The sequence below is a fragment of the Siniperca chuatsi genome, linkage group LG9, assembly GCF_020085105.1.
Source record: "Siniperca chuatsi isolate FFG_IHB_CAS linkage group LG9, ASM2008510v1, whole genome shotgun sequence".
NCBI lineage: Eukaryota > Metazoa > Chordata > Actinopteri > Centrarchiformes > Sinipercidae > Siniperca > Siniperca chuatsi.
In genome coordinates, this window is record NC_058050.1 from 12,952,296 (window position 1) to 12,969,534 (window position 17,239).

Below are 17,239 nucleotides of genomic sequence, written 5' to 3' on the forward strand. Positions count from 1 at the left end.
CTCATGTTACATGTCCAACAAAATTATAAACCGACATGGAGCCAGCAGGCTTAGTTGTGAGCGGGCAGAGTAATGCAGTGCCTGTTTGCATGACAAAAACCAGAAGTAATGATGTAATAACACAGCAGATACCAGAGGCACATATGGGCATAACTCCAACTCCTAATACTCACAACATCATAACAAACCCTCTCTAATCCCTAAACAATGTCAGCACTTTAACTAATGGCACCTGAATGAATCCCAAGCATGCACACCAAATGGTCACATAATCAAATCAGCATTTTCTTTCATTTTGGTTATGTCTTTGTTGATAAGTAATTGCTGTTTCTGTGTTACAATTCCCAGAGATCAGAGGTTTCAAGCCATGTCACTGGTACTTTTTTTACCTTGTACTTTCCTCTATTTATTCTAAACAAGCCACAGTTGCTACTGCCAGCGAGGCAAAACTCACTTCCTGTGTGCCCAAGTCATCTTCCTGGAAATGACCAACCGCTTAGCAAATCACATGCAAAAGCATCCGTTAATTGGAAATGGATAAATCAGTAATTCTATACTGAAAAAACACTAAAAAATACTTTAAGAAAATGCTGATAATTATTGTTTTAAAGCCCGACTGATACTGGATTTTACACCAATATCAACATTTTTCAGTTAAAAACATCTGATAACGATATATTGGCCAATAAGGATCCTGTAAATTTAATTAATCAAGAATTACGACCAAAATACGTACTGAGTGGGACACTTTACAGTTGAAAAACTAACTTGTCAGCGCTCTCTGACAGACAAACTATATAATAACTGAGATTAATGACCTTCAAAACAGCAGTTGACAAAAACAATCTCACCAAAAGGTCCACTCAGCAGCCGCTCTGGAGCTTTCCATCAAATCACACCAGCTTTCTCAGCAGATCCAGTTGCCTGGTTCTCATGGGAATTTCCATTTTTCAAGGACTTCTCAGAAGTCAGCTCAGAAAAAATGGGAATTTCTACATTTCTACAATCTACATTTTCAATGGCAAATGGATAACTCCCTCTGCTTAGGAAGATGGTGTGATTTGATCAAAAGCTCCAGAATAGCTACTGAGTGGACCTTGTGGTGAAATTGCTTTTGTCAACTATTTAACGACGTTTCTACATTACCTCAAACACATCTTTGGCATTTTAGTACTGAAATTTCTTCTTATTTATCGGCATATATGCAGATACTGATGTATCTGTGATGAGCTTAGATGTCTCTAATTGGTTAGTTTGCTTTCTAATTGTTCAGTCTCACTCACCTCCTTGGAGGCAAACCCTTCTGATTGGGGGAGACCGACCTTCTGCTCCCGCCTCCTCCGGACCTCAGTGCTCCTGGATTGGTCGGCCTCCTGACAATCCGCGCTGGCTGGTTGTAGCCGTGTGAAGGAGCGTGGTAGGGCGATCGGTAAACAGATACATGGTCTTGATTGGTTGGGGAGAATTCTGGCTGGTAAAAAGGAGGGGATGGATTGCCCTGTCCGGGGACAGAAGCTCCTCCTCCCACGGCGTTGGTATTCCGGTACAGCGACAATCCTGGGTTGTGATTGGTGGGGATCGAAGGGGAGTTATAAGGTGGGTTTTGCCCGGGGTAACGGGGAGGGTAGTAGGGGTGTACAGGTGAGATGACAGGACCTCCGATGCCCCCAGGCAAATAACCTGCCCAGTTAGGTGGGGTGTGGGAGAGGGGAGGGTTCTGGGGAGGTGGAGGAGGTAAACACTTCCTGCTCCTCTGTGAGACACCCACGCCGCAGGTCTGAGAACATTCGGACCACTCCTCCCAGACAGACCACACCCCCTCCACAGGCTCCGCCTCAAACACCTGTCTGGATCGTCGGCCTGCCACCTGGCGCGCACACACACACACACACACACACACACACACAGAGGTTATTTATTACAACTTTACCATCTGTTTAATCGAAAGGTCCCCAACTGCCAACCAGTACCAGGCCGCAGACTATGATTCAGCAAAAAAAGTTGAATAAAAATTATATCACTATTAGGGCTGAAACTAACAATCATATTGATGAACAATTAATCTTCTAATTATTTTTTTGATTAATCCATTAATTGTTTTGTCCATGAAATGTCAAAAAATAGTTCCCAGAGCCCACAGTGACGTCTTAAAATTTCTTGTTTTGTCCAGCCAACAGTCCAAAACCCAAACATTTTTAGTTTACTAGCATATAAAACTAAGAAAACCAGAAAATATTCACATCTGAGAAACTGGAACCAGTGAATTTCTGCCATTTTTGCTTGAGAATGCAATCAATCGACTAATCAAATAATCAGCTAATCATTTAAGCTCTAATAATCTTACAAGCTATTATAGTCTATTTTTGTGGGAATTACCTTGAATCTGTCTGTGCTAAATTTTTCCTCATAACTCCTTGTCACGCCTCCGACAACAATATACTGTTTTTTAACAAAAGGTCATCTGTTCATGAGGTAACTGGTCCATCATCACTATCTTTCAACATTCAGCAGTACAAGAAATCTGTGTGAGGCCACTACCTGTTCCTCTGTACCTTTGTCTTGTCTTATCTATTAACCACAATAAAATACAGACCAAATAAAAAAAGTTTCTGTTTCGAAGCTTATAAAAATGGTCTGCTGAACTAAAAAAAGTTGGTTTAATCCAGAAAGCTATATCTCTTTTCACTACACTTTTATGAGAAAAAGTGGAAAAGGTTCTTGATTTTGTGTTGCATTTTGTGAAAATTTAATTCAAAAGTCAGTTCTCAGTATGTTTTGTACTATTTTAAAGTGTAAGGGATGAATGAAAACATTAGGGCAAATATCTTTGTAAGTCAGTTTAAAAAAGTTTGGCTTGTTAAAAAAGTACTTTAATTGAATGTTCAAGTGCATTACAACTGACTGTAACCCTAAAAAAGATGAAAACTGCAAGCCTTGGCAATATTTTAAAGAAGTACTTAGCAAAGACGTTGGCATTGCAAAATCAAAAATCTCTGGAAGGACATTTCTTTCACAGTAACTGAGTCCACTGATGAGCTGTAGTCTCGTGAGTTTCCTTCCTCTGAGGCCAAAATATAAATCCTGAACTTTTCATAGTTCACTCAGGCTTAGAAGAGACTCAGTCACCTGCCAGCAGCTTATGAGCAGCTGGATAAATTCATTGGAGTTGGTGTCATATGAATGCGCTGCAGAAACGACAAGATTGGGGTTAATCTGGCTGTACATGTGTGTTTGTATATATACATGTATGTGGGTGCCAGGTCAGGCTTTGATGTCTTCCTCTATGGCTGTAGATAAATGTTTCTCCTCTCATTTCATAACTGAAGGATCAGCCTGGTTGGCAGAGCAGCAAACATGAGAGCTGAACAAAAGTTTCCATTCAGAAAGAACCAAAACATAAATCTGCGCTCCACTTCTCTCCTCTCTCTCTCTTTGAGTGTGTAAATGTGGGTGAACACGGGCAGAAATATACAAGTAAACATACTGTACAAACTGTTTGTGGAGAGAGAGGACAGGTGTGTGCGGCATAATTGTGTGTTCGTGTTTCTATGCATGTGCCTGTGTGCTCTGATACTGTGTTATCCAGATTAAAAGAGTTCCTGTTTCTGTCTGAGGTAAGACGGCAGGAGAGTGGGAGAAAAGGAAAGAGAAAGGGGTGAGAGAGATGAGGGGGGGTCGAGGCAGGCAGGCAGGCCTAATGACTGTGTGTGTGTGTGTGTTTCTGGAGGGGAGGTGTGGTCTGTTGTAATAAGTGACATCAAACACACAGCTGCCACATAACAGGGACCATTAATGAGCTCCGTGCAGTGACCCTGCAGCAGCCACCGCTGACCTATGGAGCTACTGGTTAAACTCCTGCGACACTGTACTACCAGGCCCGAACCAGACAGTGAATGTGTCGCCTCTTATTCTTATTACATCTGCCTTGCAACAATACTGACATGCCCATGTGTACACTGACTGTACTCTTTCAGTGTTGTAATTATTCCTCCTCTCCACTCCGTCTTCGGCAGTGAAAAGATCCCGTCCTAACCAGTTTCCAGTGGAAGAGATGGGGGACAAAGTCTTTAAACTTTATTATCAGAGAGGCACTTTACTAAGATTGTCGTCTTGGACGTCAGGATGTGTTTACTTTAATAAAACTGGATGTACAGTATGTACATGTACAGCAGAGTACAACCGAGAACAGTCAGACACAAAGGTCGAATGAGAAGCACAAGGATTTTTCAGATAAACTGAAGGCTTAATTTATAGTTTGAGGAACTTCATCTTAAATCTGCAGTAACTGATTTTTTTGGCAACAGAAACAGGTTGCGAGCACAACACTGACATATCATCAACAAGTTTTTTTTTGGTGAACTTCTTAGCAAACAATTGCTTATTTACACATCCAGCAGTTACGGAGCAACATTATTATTCATTTGGAGTCGTGTTTCTGGCCACCTGATGAACGCAAGTCCAATATTCACTCTCTTTTAGCTCTGTGTTTGGTCTCGACTAGCTCCTAACGGAAATACTGTATCTGGCTCTTTATCTGCTAAAAGCTCCACTGTGTTCACCAGCTGTTCGCTAAGTGTGTCTGTCTGCTGTTTGGTGCTGAGCAGGTAGTGTACAGTGGGGTTTTAGAGCTTTTTTGTTGAAAACTGCTGCGGCCCGAAACGACACTATGAGAACAGTGAGAGTGAACCAAAACAGTTGTGGGCCAGACAGCTAAACAATGAGCTGAAACGCACTATAAAGCTCTATAAGCCGAGGGTGACAATTCTCTGTGGGTTCATCGCTACGAGCGACCCCTCCCACATTGTCTCGCTGTTGTCAAATTGTCATTTGATACATTGTTATTATAAAAATCGCGATTATAGCGGCCTTAAGCTAAACCAATCATTTAATAACCTAAATAAAAAGATGGCTTTATTTATAGCAAAAATATATTCAAAGTTGAACTGAAGTCTGAATTAGTAAAATCAAGGGGCTATCTTCCAAATTTTAGTCTTTTTAGTACAAAATTTAAAAACAAATCGTTTTCTTAGACAGTGTGGACAGGAGGAACATTTGCAGTGTCCAATAACTCAACTTTAAATGTGCATATGGGCCTGTCAGGATTGTTTTAAGATATACTTGAAAAAAATGTGAATCTATCATCACTTTTCACCCCTCTATAGTCACAATTGAGAATGACTTCCGGATGTCAGCTGAAAAGTCTTGATTCTGAAAACAGTGTCCAGATGACTACGACTGAAACCTTTTTCTACGATGGAACACTCCTGGACGAATGAGGGACTACACCGACCCCTCTATAGAGTTGCTGTTGTCTGTGGATCTCACTTATAATGAGCTGATGACTCACCTTCCTCTTGGCAGCCTTGGTCAGGGAGGTCGTGGCCACCACAAAGCCCCACAGCACATAGAGCCTGGAGGGATGAAGAACAGAGGGTGAAAGAAGTAGCAGATCTACAGGATTTTAAATATCAGCAGGCTGAATCAGGTCTCTTGTAAAAGAATCGTTCCATGACCTAAACGTTAAATTGGTATATGCTGTGCAAACCCACAGAGACTTTCATTATACTCTGTCCAATGTGCATCAACTTCCTTGAACCTTTTCCCTCACTGTACATTTAGTTTAAAAGCAGCGTTAGACGTGTTAACACCCTATCAAATGTTCCAGTGACCTAACTGTACTTAAGCAAGCAATTATGCCACTTTCTTTCCCACTACAGGTGGCCTGAGGGCTCAAGAGAGAGAGAGGGTGGGGGGTGTTTATTTTTCCCTTCAGGGTTCGCAGGCAAATATCTCAATCAATCTGGGTAAGCCTGAGAGGCACTAACAAACTAATGGGTTTAAACAGCAAGTATGTTTTCCCTCTGCACGCCTCTCTGTGGGACTATACACACCCTAAGGATGTGGTTTTAACACATACACACAGACACACACACACACACACACACACACACACACACACACACAACAACAACAACAACCACACAGGCAGGCGCAATCAGTCACAAAATCCAAAATCATCATGTACAGTGAGGTACTTTTTATTTGAGGTCTGATGTTCAAAGGTCCTGGTTTATGATGTGGGATGGTGTTGAATGTCTCCTTTAATTTTGGGCTAGTGTCCTTAAATTTGACATGAAACTGCTTTATGAAGCATGATCCACTACAGCAGTGTGCAGTGCATCTGAAAAAGTAATTTAATCTAATAGTGAGGCTTTTAAGTCTTATTTTTCCCTTTACTTGTTTTAAAGAAAATCTGAATTTTGTTAAATCGGCTGTAGTGTCTATAATTGTGGTTTAACACAATCTCCATGAAACTGCCGAGACAAGTGTATTGGAAACAAGTGTAATACCAACTCTTCTGCCAAAAGGTGGACATTTCAGCGCCCACAACTAGAACCAAACCATCACCGCAATCACCAGTCCGCAGGCCACATGTAGTCAGAGTAATTGGTCCCTTCTTCCCAGTGTGGTGCACCGCCGTGGTCTCTGGAAGCTTCCCCACACCAGACTACATAACTACCCCGAAAAACACAGACAAAGGTCCCGCACAGTCCCACACAACAGAGCCGCTCAGGCCGAAGTAACGACCCCCTACCCGGGTCCACGTTTCCCTGGCCGCTACAGTGGCACATTGTAGAATAAACTCAGAGCCGCGGGGACACGGAAAGAGAGAGAGGGAGCGAGAGATACGCAACAGGGGGGGAAACTCACAAAAATCCGCCCTGAGGAGAAAGAGGGGACTCTAACCTAAACCCAGATGCCTTCGGGTGAATTCCTATCATATATCCTGCACAGCGTCCAGTGCGCAACAAGGAAGCGTCATGCGTAAAAGCCAAAACTTCGCCACAAAAACAAAACAACGTTTTAAAATCTCTTCCACGCTCAATATAAACGCCGTGCCCGCTCAGACGAGGATGTAAACCTCCCAAGTGGTGTTGTGTACAAGCAGACTGAGTGAGGCAGCAGGTTGCAGCTGTATAAGTCAAAGTTTTACCTGAATAGTAAACTGAGCCGCATGCTCCTCCAAGAGTCTCCCACAACAGATCTCACTCCTGCTAATCGCCGCTATTGATTACCAGTCCAGTCTAGTGGTCCGTTCCCGTCCGTGCAGTCCTGAAAGAAATGTGATGAAGTCTTACGAAGGCTTCTTCAGCTCTCTCTCTCTCTGTCCCCTTCCTCCTGTCACAGTCACTCCCCGTGATTTTGGGAGAGTGGGAAAGGTTCCGTTTTTTCCCCTCCTCTTTCAGTCCGTTCACTCGACAACTTTTTTTTGGGTCCTTATTATAAACTGGTGTGACGCCTGGCAGCCAGGGGGCCGGGCGGAGAGGGGGGGCAGGAGGCAGGAGACACAAAATGGACAGATTACACAACTCTCTCTCTCCTTCACACGCATAAACCATACACTCCCACTGCCTCTCTGTCTCTCACACACGCACATACACACACCACTATGGGCCCTGACTAAGCTAGAATAACTCTCGGAGCCGCTTTCTTAGTTGCACAATCCAACATAAGAATGCTCCATTGTACTAGGTCACACTGATCAGTAGTAATGATCTACTCATTGTCGGAAACAGCCCTGAGCTGGCAGCATCTGCTGCAGGGACACTTTGTTGGGGAAGTACAAAGCCTTATGGGCTTACTATTGTGCCAATACAAACACTAATTGTCCTCTAACAAAGTGGAAAATGGAAGTGGGAAGTGGAAAATGATAATTTTTTCTTTTGTATGGATGAAATATGACTGTTGACTTACTGGCAGCATGGAGTTGCTTTGCAAAAGATATTTTTGAATGATATAAACAGGGTTGTGTTTTTTCATAACTGTTTAATCACAGTTAAGCACTTGAAAACAGTCATGCTCCACCAGTTTGAGTTCAGATAAGTACACCCAAGAGATATGCCACTTCTGAGCAGGAATGACGACTCTTTGTGGATGTGTGTGTGTGTGTGTGTGTGTGGGCTGTGAAGTCTTCTTGGTTGCGGTCTGAAACAGATGTGAAAACTGCCTGATGCCAACTTGTTTACACAATTTTTATTTGGTTGTAATCCACCGACCTTCCCAGTCAGTCACTGCAGTTTTCTAAAACAGAACATGCCGACCAAACACAGCCCACAGCGGGACAGTGGGAGGTAAAGGGTGACGCAGAGGTGGAGAGGAAAAAAATGATAAGTTCTCCATGGGATAAAGAGCTTTACTCAGTTTTTTGAAGCAGCTGATATGTTGTGTATCTACTGGAAATACCTCTGGTGGAATACTGTTAAGTAAGCTTTATACAAGTTTGAAGAAAAATGGTTTGAAAATATATTGTCAAAGTGAAAATTAAGGACATATACAAAGTCTCGTACAAAGATGTACAAACAAGAACTGTTTTTCTACCTCCATCTATTGAGGTTGGCAGATGTTTGTGTGAGCTGGATGAGTTGAGAAAATTGGAAAGTGAATCTCATTTTCTTCAGTATTGTAAATACTATGATGATTTTATAGTGTCAGTTTTAATGAAATGGCTGGAAATTGGACTGGTTGTTTAATTTTGATGTGTTTACGCTCGCTAACTTTGTCTCAAAAGTGGGGAAAAGAAGGCAAGATGGATTACTTAGTCTTAATTTTGATTTATGTAGTAGGTTATAATTATAATAAGTAATGTATTAATTTATTGTAAACATGAAGGTCTGAAAATCTGATTATAAAAACCGTGTGAAATGATTTTCTCTTTGTAGCATTGTTTAAAATGTATGTGCTACATTCTGGATCTGGTTTATGTTTATTAGTGGTGTCTTTTAAGCCCATGAAGCTTGCGCACAGTTGTCTGCACGACATATAATGAAAAACATCATCTGCATCATGAAAAAAACAGAGTGAGGAGAGATGAGATGATTAGTGAAGACAAGAGAGGATGAAGAAAGAGGGAAGAGACAAAAAGCAGTGCATGAGAATAAAGGAGTTAGACGAAATATGGATAGATGAGGGAAATAAGGGAGGGACAGTTATACTAATGTAATACTAAAAATATAGTTTACTACTGATCTTGTGGGAGAGTTGGTTGGTCTTATTCAAGGACATTTCTGATCCTTCTTGAACCTCCTTATTAACATTTCCCACCCTGCTGCCTCTGAGAAGAGAGACGTGATGGTGAAAATGTGAGAGAGAGAGAGAGCGATGAGTGGAAGGGAGGGTGGGTACATTGTGACTTATGGTCTAACACATATTAACACACTCAGGACTTGAGATGTCCCAGGGCCAGGCTGCTGCTTTTCTTGGACAGGCATCCTACAACATGGATGCAGCGATGGTGAAGGAGATTAGTGACTTCAAAGCCCGCTGCGAGCCAACAACTGAAGACTTAAAACACATTACAGAGCAGGCTTAAGATTTGATCTGTCAAAATAAAAAAGTTAATGTTATAGGCGTTCCAAGAACGACAAGGGTGAATTCCAGAGGTTAATGCACATGCATAGACACATATGCAGCAGCTGCGGGTGTGTGTGTGTGTTTTGTGTGTGATTAGTGAAATGGATATCTCTGTACTTCTAAGCAGCATGTCTATCAGTAACTACAATTAGCCAGAGGTCATTGCCATGGCCACCAGTGGTCCGTAACCACTTATAGCCCTCTCCTCCCCTCTTCCCTCCTTCTCCCTCTTTCCCTATCTCTCTTTCTCTTGATCCCCAAGAAGCAATAACTAACACGCTGGCCTGCTGACATGCACCACAAACCACACAACCCTGATAAGTAAAATGTCTGTATCAACTAGACACCACAACACACAACGCGATGGAGGTCCGGGGAGGTCCGTATGTAGCAGCAGATCTCTTATTTGTCTCGGATGACTGATCTGAGTAATGGCACTGCAGATCAGAGTAGCAGGGCCCTGTGGGAGTGATTTATCACTCAAAAAAACTTCTTGCATGTACACACACCCTGCCTCCAGAAAACACATATACACACCCCAGTCCCGGCCCAGACACAGTAGGCCCGCAACCCTTTTACTGTTTGTTAAAGTTAATGGGGCCTCCAGGCTTCTTCTGACCAGAAGACGGTCTGGGCTCTGGGTTTGCACCTCTGCAGGCTGCCTCCAATGGAGACAGCAGCAAGACAGAGTGACTTACAGAGGGGGACTAGTATGAAGACCTGTATGATGATTATCATTAACTCATTTCAGACCACAGGCCCCAGTAGTCCCTGTTCATGTAACGCTGTTCCAGTAATGATAACAGAAGAACTCAATTCAAACTCACTTACAGACAGAGAGAGGAGTCAGGGATGAAACATATTTCAACAAAGATGCACGTAATGGTCTTTGTGTAGGAGGGAGGAGAAGGTGTTGCCATCTAGGTTTGTCCGTTGGTTGGTCCACCGCTTTGGTCCAGACTTGAAAATCTCAACAAGTCTAGGATGATTTGCCATGAAATTTGGTACAGACATTCATGGTCTCCAGAGGATGAAGCTAACCTACTTTGGTGATCCCCTGCCACAGCAGTTTGACATTTCTGGTTTTTACTGAAATCTCTTGACAACTATTTTATGTACTGTCATGAAATTTGTACATTTATGGTGCCCAGAGGATGCATCCTTTTTTTCCTTCTCTGCTTTGAACCTGCCTTCCAACAGGAACTGGATAAACTAATGAGCTCCTCCATGAGCCACGTCGACCTATAGTTACCCGTATCTCCATTCTCTAAATAGGTATGGACCTTTACATGCAACTTTGCAGAAGCTTAACTTCAGCTTTAGTCTTGTGGAGAAACTATAGCTCACACCAGAGCTGGTGTGCATGCCTGTAAAATATTCACTACACAGAATCTATATCTGTGGTGCAGTGCATCAAGCATGCATTGATTGGATGGTTAGCCAGTAGCATTGGTGCTGCGTCAACATGGAAGCAAAACAAAAAACCAAAAGGTGAAAGCACAAAGGACTATTTTTCAATTTAGGTTGAAAACAGTTTTCCATTTACAGATAGTTTTTTCTATTTCTGTGTAGTCTGGTTTTGTAAATGTGGCAACCGGCTGCAGCACATATGAACATAAGTATGTTAGCAAATGCCTTCATGAATGTCTTCACACTTTGCCTGTGCATGTTTGAAGACTCAAATATGCAAAAGTATGTTCCAGGCTTAAGGCAGTAGCATGTAGTTCAACATACAGCACATTGACGGTGACACATATTAATTTGGACATTGCAAAATCCAAACTAGCTTTACTTTGAGATAGAGAAAGCCATGGATTGATCTCTGTGAAGTCACCTAACTCAGCTGAGAGGAGGAGGAGAGTCCTAACCCAACAGTACAGACAGCCTGAGAAGCCTCGAGCAGAGAAGAGAGAGAGACTGACAGACATGGACACAAAGGGAGTGAAAAGAAAGGCAGCAGCAGAAAGGGGATGAAAGGGAATGTGAGAGAAAGAGGTAATGGCAGATTAGACGGGAACTGAGCAAGTGTAAAGGAGAGTGAAAGAGAAAGAACGCAGGAAGGGGGAGTGATTTGTCTGGCTCAGATGGAGTCAATATTTGCTCCATTCCACCAATCCTGTGCCAGGGTCCGGATCAAAGCAGGTCGTGTGTGCTCTGAAAAGGCTGCAGAGAGCCAAAGGAGAAAACGGCGGACATCTTTACAGTCTGGTTTGGATGTGGCTGAGAGAACCAAGAGAGATCACTAAAAGCATTTTAGTTTGAATTGAATTTGTGTGAAACTGTAAGCACACATCATTAATGAATCTCAGGTGGGAAGATCATTATGGAGGAGAATAAAAAGAAATGGGAAACTGAGGGTTAAAAAGGGAGATAAGCAGATCGATGGGCGGAACGCTCTAATGAGGAGTTACAGTCGTCACTGGCGAGACAAGGACATGAGCGGGAGAGAGAGAGGTCGGCTCAGTTGGACCCTAATTGGCTGACGAAACTGCTGAAATAACCTTGTTCCAATTATTCACACAAAGAGCAATTGTTGCCTATTCAGAGAAGCATTGGGCCACATATGTACACATAACAACAACAAATTTATGTCTGTGTGAACGGGCATGTAAGGTATGGATTGGCACAGTGCAGCCATGTTTGGCACAGGAGACACTGGGCCACAAGAGATAGAGCGGAATGACGCAGCTGGGTAATAAATACTTCGGTATGTTTATGGTTGATTGATTATAGACTACTGTGTGTTGTATCACAGCCTGCATTTCAATTCCCTGCTGCTGATGATGAATTCCTGTCCTGTTCATTCATGGAGATCTTGGTCAGTGATCTGAAAGCCATCAGTAATGCATTGTCATTACTTTTAGAAAAGTTTTATAAAACTTTTATAAAAGTTCTGTTTAACTTAGACTTAAGAGTCTACAGCCACGCTAGCGGCACCAGATGAAATGTTAGGGAAGTTCACAAAGACCATAAATGTCAACAAACTGCATGGTAATCCATTCATCTATCCAACAGTTTTCGAGACGTTTCACTCCAAACTACAAATGTCAAGCTGCTGGTGGTGCTAGAGGAAAAGTCAGTAGGCTTCATTCTCTGGGAACCACCAATATCTGTACCAAATGTCATGGCAATCCATTTAATAGTTGTCACACATTTCATGTAAAAACCCACATATCACCCTCATGGTGAGGAAAAGCCAGGGGATCACCAAAGTCATTAGTATACATCGTCTGGGGACCATGAATGTAAGAAAAATATTTCATGGCAGTTCACTCAGTTGATATTTCTGTCTGGACCAAAGTGGTGGACTGACATTGCCATCCTTAGAGCCACATCGCTATGGTGGCTTAAAATTGCAAAATAAATTACCCCAACAAAAAAGAGCTGCAGGCATTTATGACAAATACGGTATTATTCCGTTTGGCAGGTACACAGTACTTAGAATTATTACCAGCAATTATACTGCTAGGGAAAGCTGGAAATCTAGGCTGATCTGTTGAAAAAATAATCTTGTCATAAGAAAACAGTGCTCCAAGGCCCTGTTTAAACGGGCACTCTGGTGATTTAGTGTTGCACTTCCATAAACTCACAAGAGACAGACTAAATAAAGAATGGACAGAAATCGATGCAGCAGTGCCCAGATATCTCGACTTTTAGTCCCTAGTAACTCCAAAAATGCAGCGTCCTACACTTCCCATAATGCAACTCAATAGCATCTTGCATTAGTCTTCCCCTGTCTCCTAAATGTCCACTTCTTTCAAACGCCACACCTTCAGTTTGTAACACAGGCTTTCTGTTAAACAGATAACAGGGGCTTTTTTTTAAACTCCCTTCAAGCCAGAGACATACAACTGTTTTCACTGGCGGAATGCTTCTTCTCATAATGAACTTGATGTGTAAAATCCCCTTTAACATCTTAAAGGGCCTTTATTTTAGCTTTATATTAGTTAAAAAACCAATAACAAAGTAAATCAAAAGCTCCTTTCTATCTATTTACCTCTGCAAAAAGTTCCACTACAGCAGACACAGGGCAGAAATATACCATGAGCCCCAACCAACTGTTGTGTGAAGGGGCCCGAATCTCTACACAAGAGACTCAAGACTGGATAACAATGCAGGGCTCTGAGTGAGGCCCCTATCAGTTCAGTCGATACTGTGCCTGAATAGTGCATATTCCCACACAAATTTGCATTTAATCAAATTACTGAATAACAAATGAAACAAGGTGAATTTGGGGAGTAGGGGGCCCCTGGGCATTTGGGGCCCTGGAGCAGTGGACTGCCTTGCTTGAATTGTAATCCAACCTCAATAGAAACAATTCTCCCTAAATATTATCTGAGGTCTGAACACTATGTGAAACTTTATTACATATTCTGGAAGTGTAACGAATGAAAAATAATAATTAAGAATTTGCTTCATGTGTGCATACAGAAAAAATATTGTTCAAAGGAATAGTTCAACATTTTGAGAAATTGGCTTATTTGCTTTCTTGACAAAAGTTAGATGAGAAGGTAGAGACCACTCTCATGTCTGTCATAACCCACATAACCTATCATGAAACCATGTTGGTTTTACACTTCGGTTTTTGAAAGGAGCAGTATCAATCTTCTCATCTAAATTTCGGCAAGAAAGCGAAAAAGCGTATTTCCCAAAATGTTGGACGACTCCCTTACTTGAAAGGCCATCAGATTTAGTTACATTTTCTTTAAAATAAGTAATCTTCTTGTTTATCCATGTGTAATGTATCCAAACACAATATGTCTTAGGTAACGGGATACAACTTTATTTTTAATATTTAGAAGATGCCAGATGCATTCTGTACTCACACAAACACATGAATGCACAAATATACACACAAACGGTTGGCTAAGCTGGTTTTCTGTAAAAATTAGTTATGCAAAGCGGTGCAATGGTAGCTCACCTGGTATATCATGTCCGTTGTGTCATGGCCTGCACGTCATCCCCTCTCTCAAACACACCTTTCCTGTCTATCTCTTCAGCTGTACTGTCAAATAAAGGCAAAAATGCCCAAAAAATAATTCAAAAGAAAAAAGTTATTCAACTACGAATAGACTCTCTGCTACATATACTTACGTTCAAAGATATTGAGAAGAAATAATAATACATCATACACAGAAACAATGATTAAATAGCAGAGATTCATGATAAACCCCTGCAACATTTCAAACATGCCCTGAGCCACATCTACGTCAAGGATTTGGCCATGTACTCCTTCACCCTCCCCTCCTTTAGCCTTGTATGCACTGACCAGTCTGTCTCTTCTTCCCTCAGCCAGGTTTAAGTACAGTACAGTAACCTCCAAAAGCAGGAATCCTGAAAACAACCTGAGGTCAAAGTCTGAGGTCAGCCTCTCCTTCTCTTACTCTTCAAGGCTGCACTAGTTTCTGCACAGCATACTGAGATGAGGAAAGGAAGTGAAAGTTTATTCAACATGCACTTGATATACTATGTGCACAATAGATCATGCAGGGGTGAATTTCTGAATGAACACCTTCTGCTAAAACAGGTTTACACTGTGGCTTCAGCATAGTTGGAAAAGAAGCAATTATTTGATCTACTGATGAACTTTATTACAAAACCAACTTCACCAATAAACTTGCATAAACGTTTCACAATAAATGTCATCTTTAATAACTTCTGGTTCGCAAATAATAATATTTATTCCATGGTTGTGCAGTGATAGATGACCATGCCTGCAACTTTCCAGTAAATATCACAGCATTTTGATTTCCCTCACATCCAAAATGTTGAATTTTTTGTTACATAAGTAAAACTGAATCAAGTCTTGCAGCTATCAGTTGTCAGTTTTAAATAGTTAACTTGCATCTTGGAAGTCTTTTGAGTCTAGATTTATGACCCACCCTCCGGTTTTCTGTCATTTTCTCTTTACTGCCCCATGATTTCTTGAGTCTGCCTTGGCTCTTTTGCATTCTGCAAGATTTAAACAACACAAGCAGCAGTATGGGATATCAGAGCATGGGCGTCTTCCACATGGGTTGGCACAAAGTCATGCAAGCAAATTCAAAACTGATGCTTGCCTCCCGAGCCTTCCTTTCTTTGCTCCTGCTCATAAGAAAACGTTTTACAGAGAGTTGCTGCGGGAGGAGAATGGTAACTGTAAATAAATACTGTAAATTTACAAAGGGGTTGGTTTATTCTCCTCGCATACTAACCTGGCCTGAGAGTCAACATGACCTCTGGCCTTCCCCTGAACCCATAAACTACTCCCTCCTGAAAGCGATTCAACAGGTTGGCTAGAACAATAAACCGTATGCCTTTTTCACACAGAGGCTCTTGACTGGAGAAAGCTTCTCTCTCTGGTCTCTGCCTGGTCCATCTTGTCTCTAGGTATCCCACTCTGATGATAGGAAATCAGGTCAGCAGTGTGTTGAGCATAGCAGACATACTTGGGAGCAGACTGAGGCCAGGCAGAGACTGTACACCACTGTGCTGCGTTATGAGTTATCTGTGTGTCTTTGTGAGTGCGACTTCCCCGTCCTGGCACAGTCACCTGCTCAGCGTGAGTGTGTGCATGCAGGAGCATCTAATACTTTTAAATTAACCTAAAGCCAAGTGCAAGCACACATCTAAATCAAAAGTGTAAACTGTACACCCGTGGATTAAAAGTGGAGACCGTCTGACGGGTTGTGAGAGCAGCCAGATCAAATAAGGAGCAACATGCCCAAAAACTCTTTGTATAAACTGAGAGTTGGGGCTGTGCTGAGCAGAGCTACTGGGTCCAGAAGAGTGAGGGGAAAGGAAAGGAGAGACGGAGAGGGAGTTGGCGAGAGGGAATAAGAGCCGAGCCTGTTACGCCAAGCAGTGCGGGTGGGCTGAGGTCTTTGGGGTCGAAGTAGAAAGCTTTCTGACTGACTTTATTCTGCTGTTTTACATTTAAAAGAAAGATTTTTTTAGTTTGATTGCTGCACTGTAAACAAGCAAATAAGTCCCCACCCAGCTTTGTGCTTTGTTATGTGTTTTTATGAGTGTGCTAGTGCTACACTGCTGTCATATATTTGCATGATAAACATTTACCCCCGGGCACACCTGTTACACAGAGTAAACAGTCCAAATGATCTAGTGATATTCCCTCAGGTGGTAATTTACAAGCCCCTATGCAAACACTACCGACTTAAAAACACAAAGGCACAGATTAGTTGGAAACATGCAGCCTGAATAATGGAGGGAGGGGGAGTGTACTATTAGCATGTTAAAGAGTCCAAATCAGTGTGTGTGTGTGTGTGTGTGTGTGTTGAGAAGAGGTCAGCGCAGGGTCTTGACCGCTGGGTCCCTGTCACTGTTTGGCTCCGAGCCACACATACCTCCTGTTATTGTTTTCAGTGGCTTCACTTTCTAAGGCTGCCTTGGCAGTCATCACATTTCTCTCTCTGTGCTCACACACTCTTTCTTTCGTGCCCCTACTCTAAAACACACACACACACACACACACACACACACACACACACACACACACACACACACACACACAGAGGTTATTTATAACATGGTGGAAGGGAAAGGCAGCCAGGCCCCGCAGGGCCTATTTTGGGAGGTTCAGCCTTCAATCAGTAAGGGTGACAGTTTCTCAGTGATACCAGCAGAACAATACAGAGCAGCCTGTTTATCTTCCTCCGGCCAGCCTGTTCGACTCTGCCTCCCCGCCTAGGTCACCATCACCTTGCCTCCCTCCAGGAAAACTGGACTTCCAGGACAACAGTGATCTCAAAATCTGTCACTTTACAACCACAGTTGGGCTGGCAAAATGTTTTTCTATTAGGAAATACTTTCTCTACTCTACCACTGTCAT

The 17,239-nt window shown here is 42.3% G+C and overlaps 1 protein-coding gene across 1 annotated transcript in view; it reads right to left on the minus strand.

Annotated features, from left to right (window-relative positions):
* adamtsl4 (ADAMTS-like 4) overlaps positions 1–7,412 on the minus strand; it is a 37,446-nt gene extending 30,034 nt beyond the window's left edge. The window contains exons 1-3 of the mRNA XM_044207843.1: positions 6,995–7,412; positions 5,348–5,411; positions 1,284–1,867 (exon numbers count right to left, since the gene is read on the minus strand). Coding sequence (XP_044063778.1) covers positions 1,284–1,867; positions 5,348–5,411; positions 6,995–7,017 — 671 coding nt within the window. The 5' untranslated portion in view covers positions 7,018–7,412. The remainder of the gene's footprint in view (positions 1–1,283; positions 1,868–5,347; positions 5,412–6,994) is intronic.
* Positions 7,413–17,239: the final 9,827 nt, after the last annotated feature.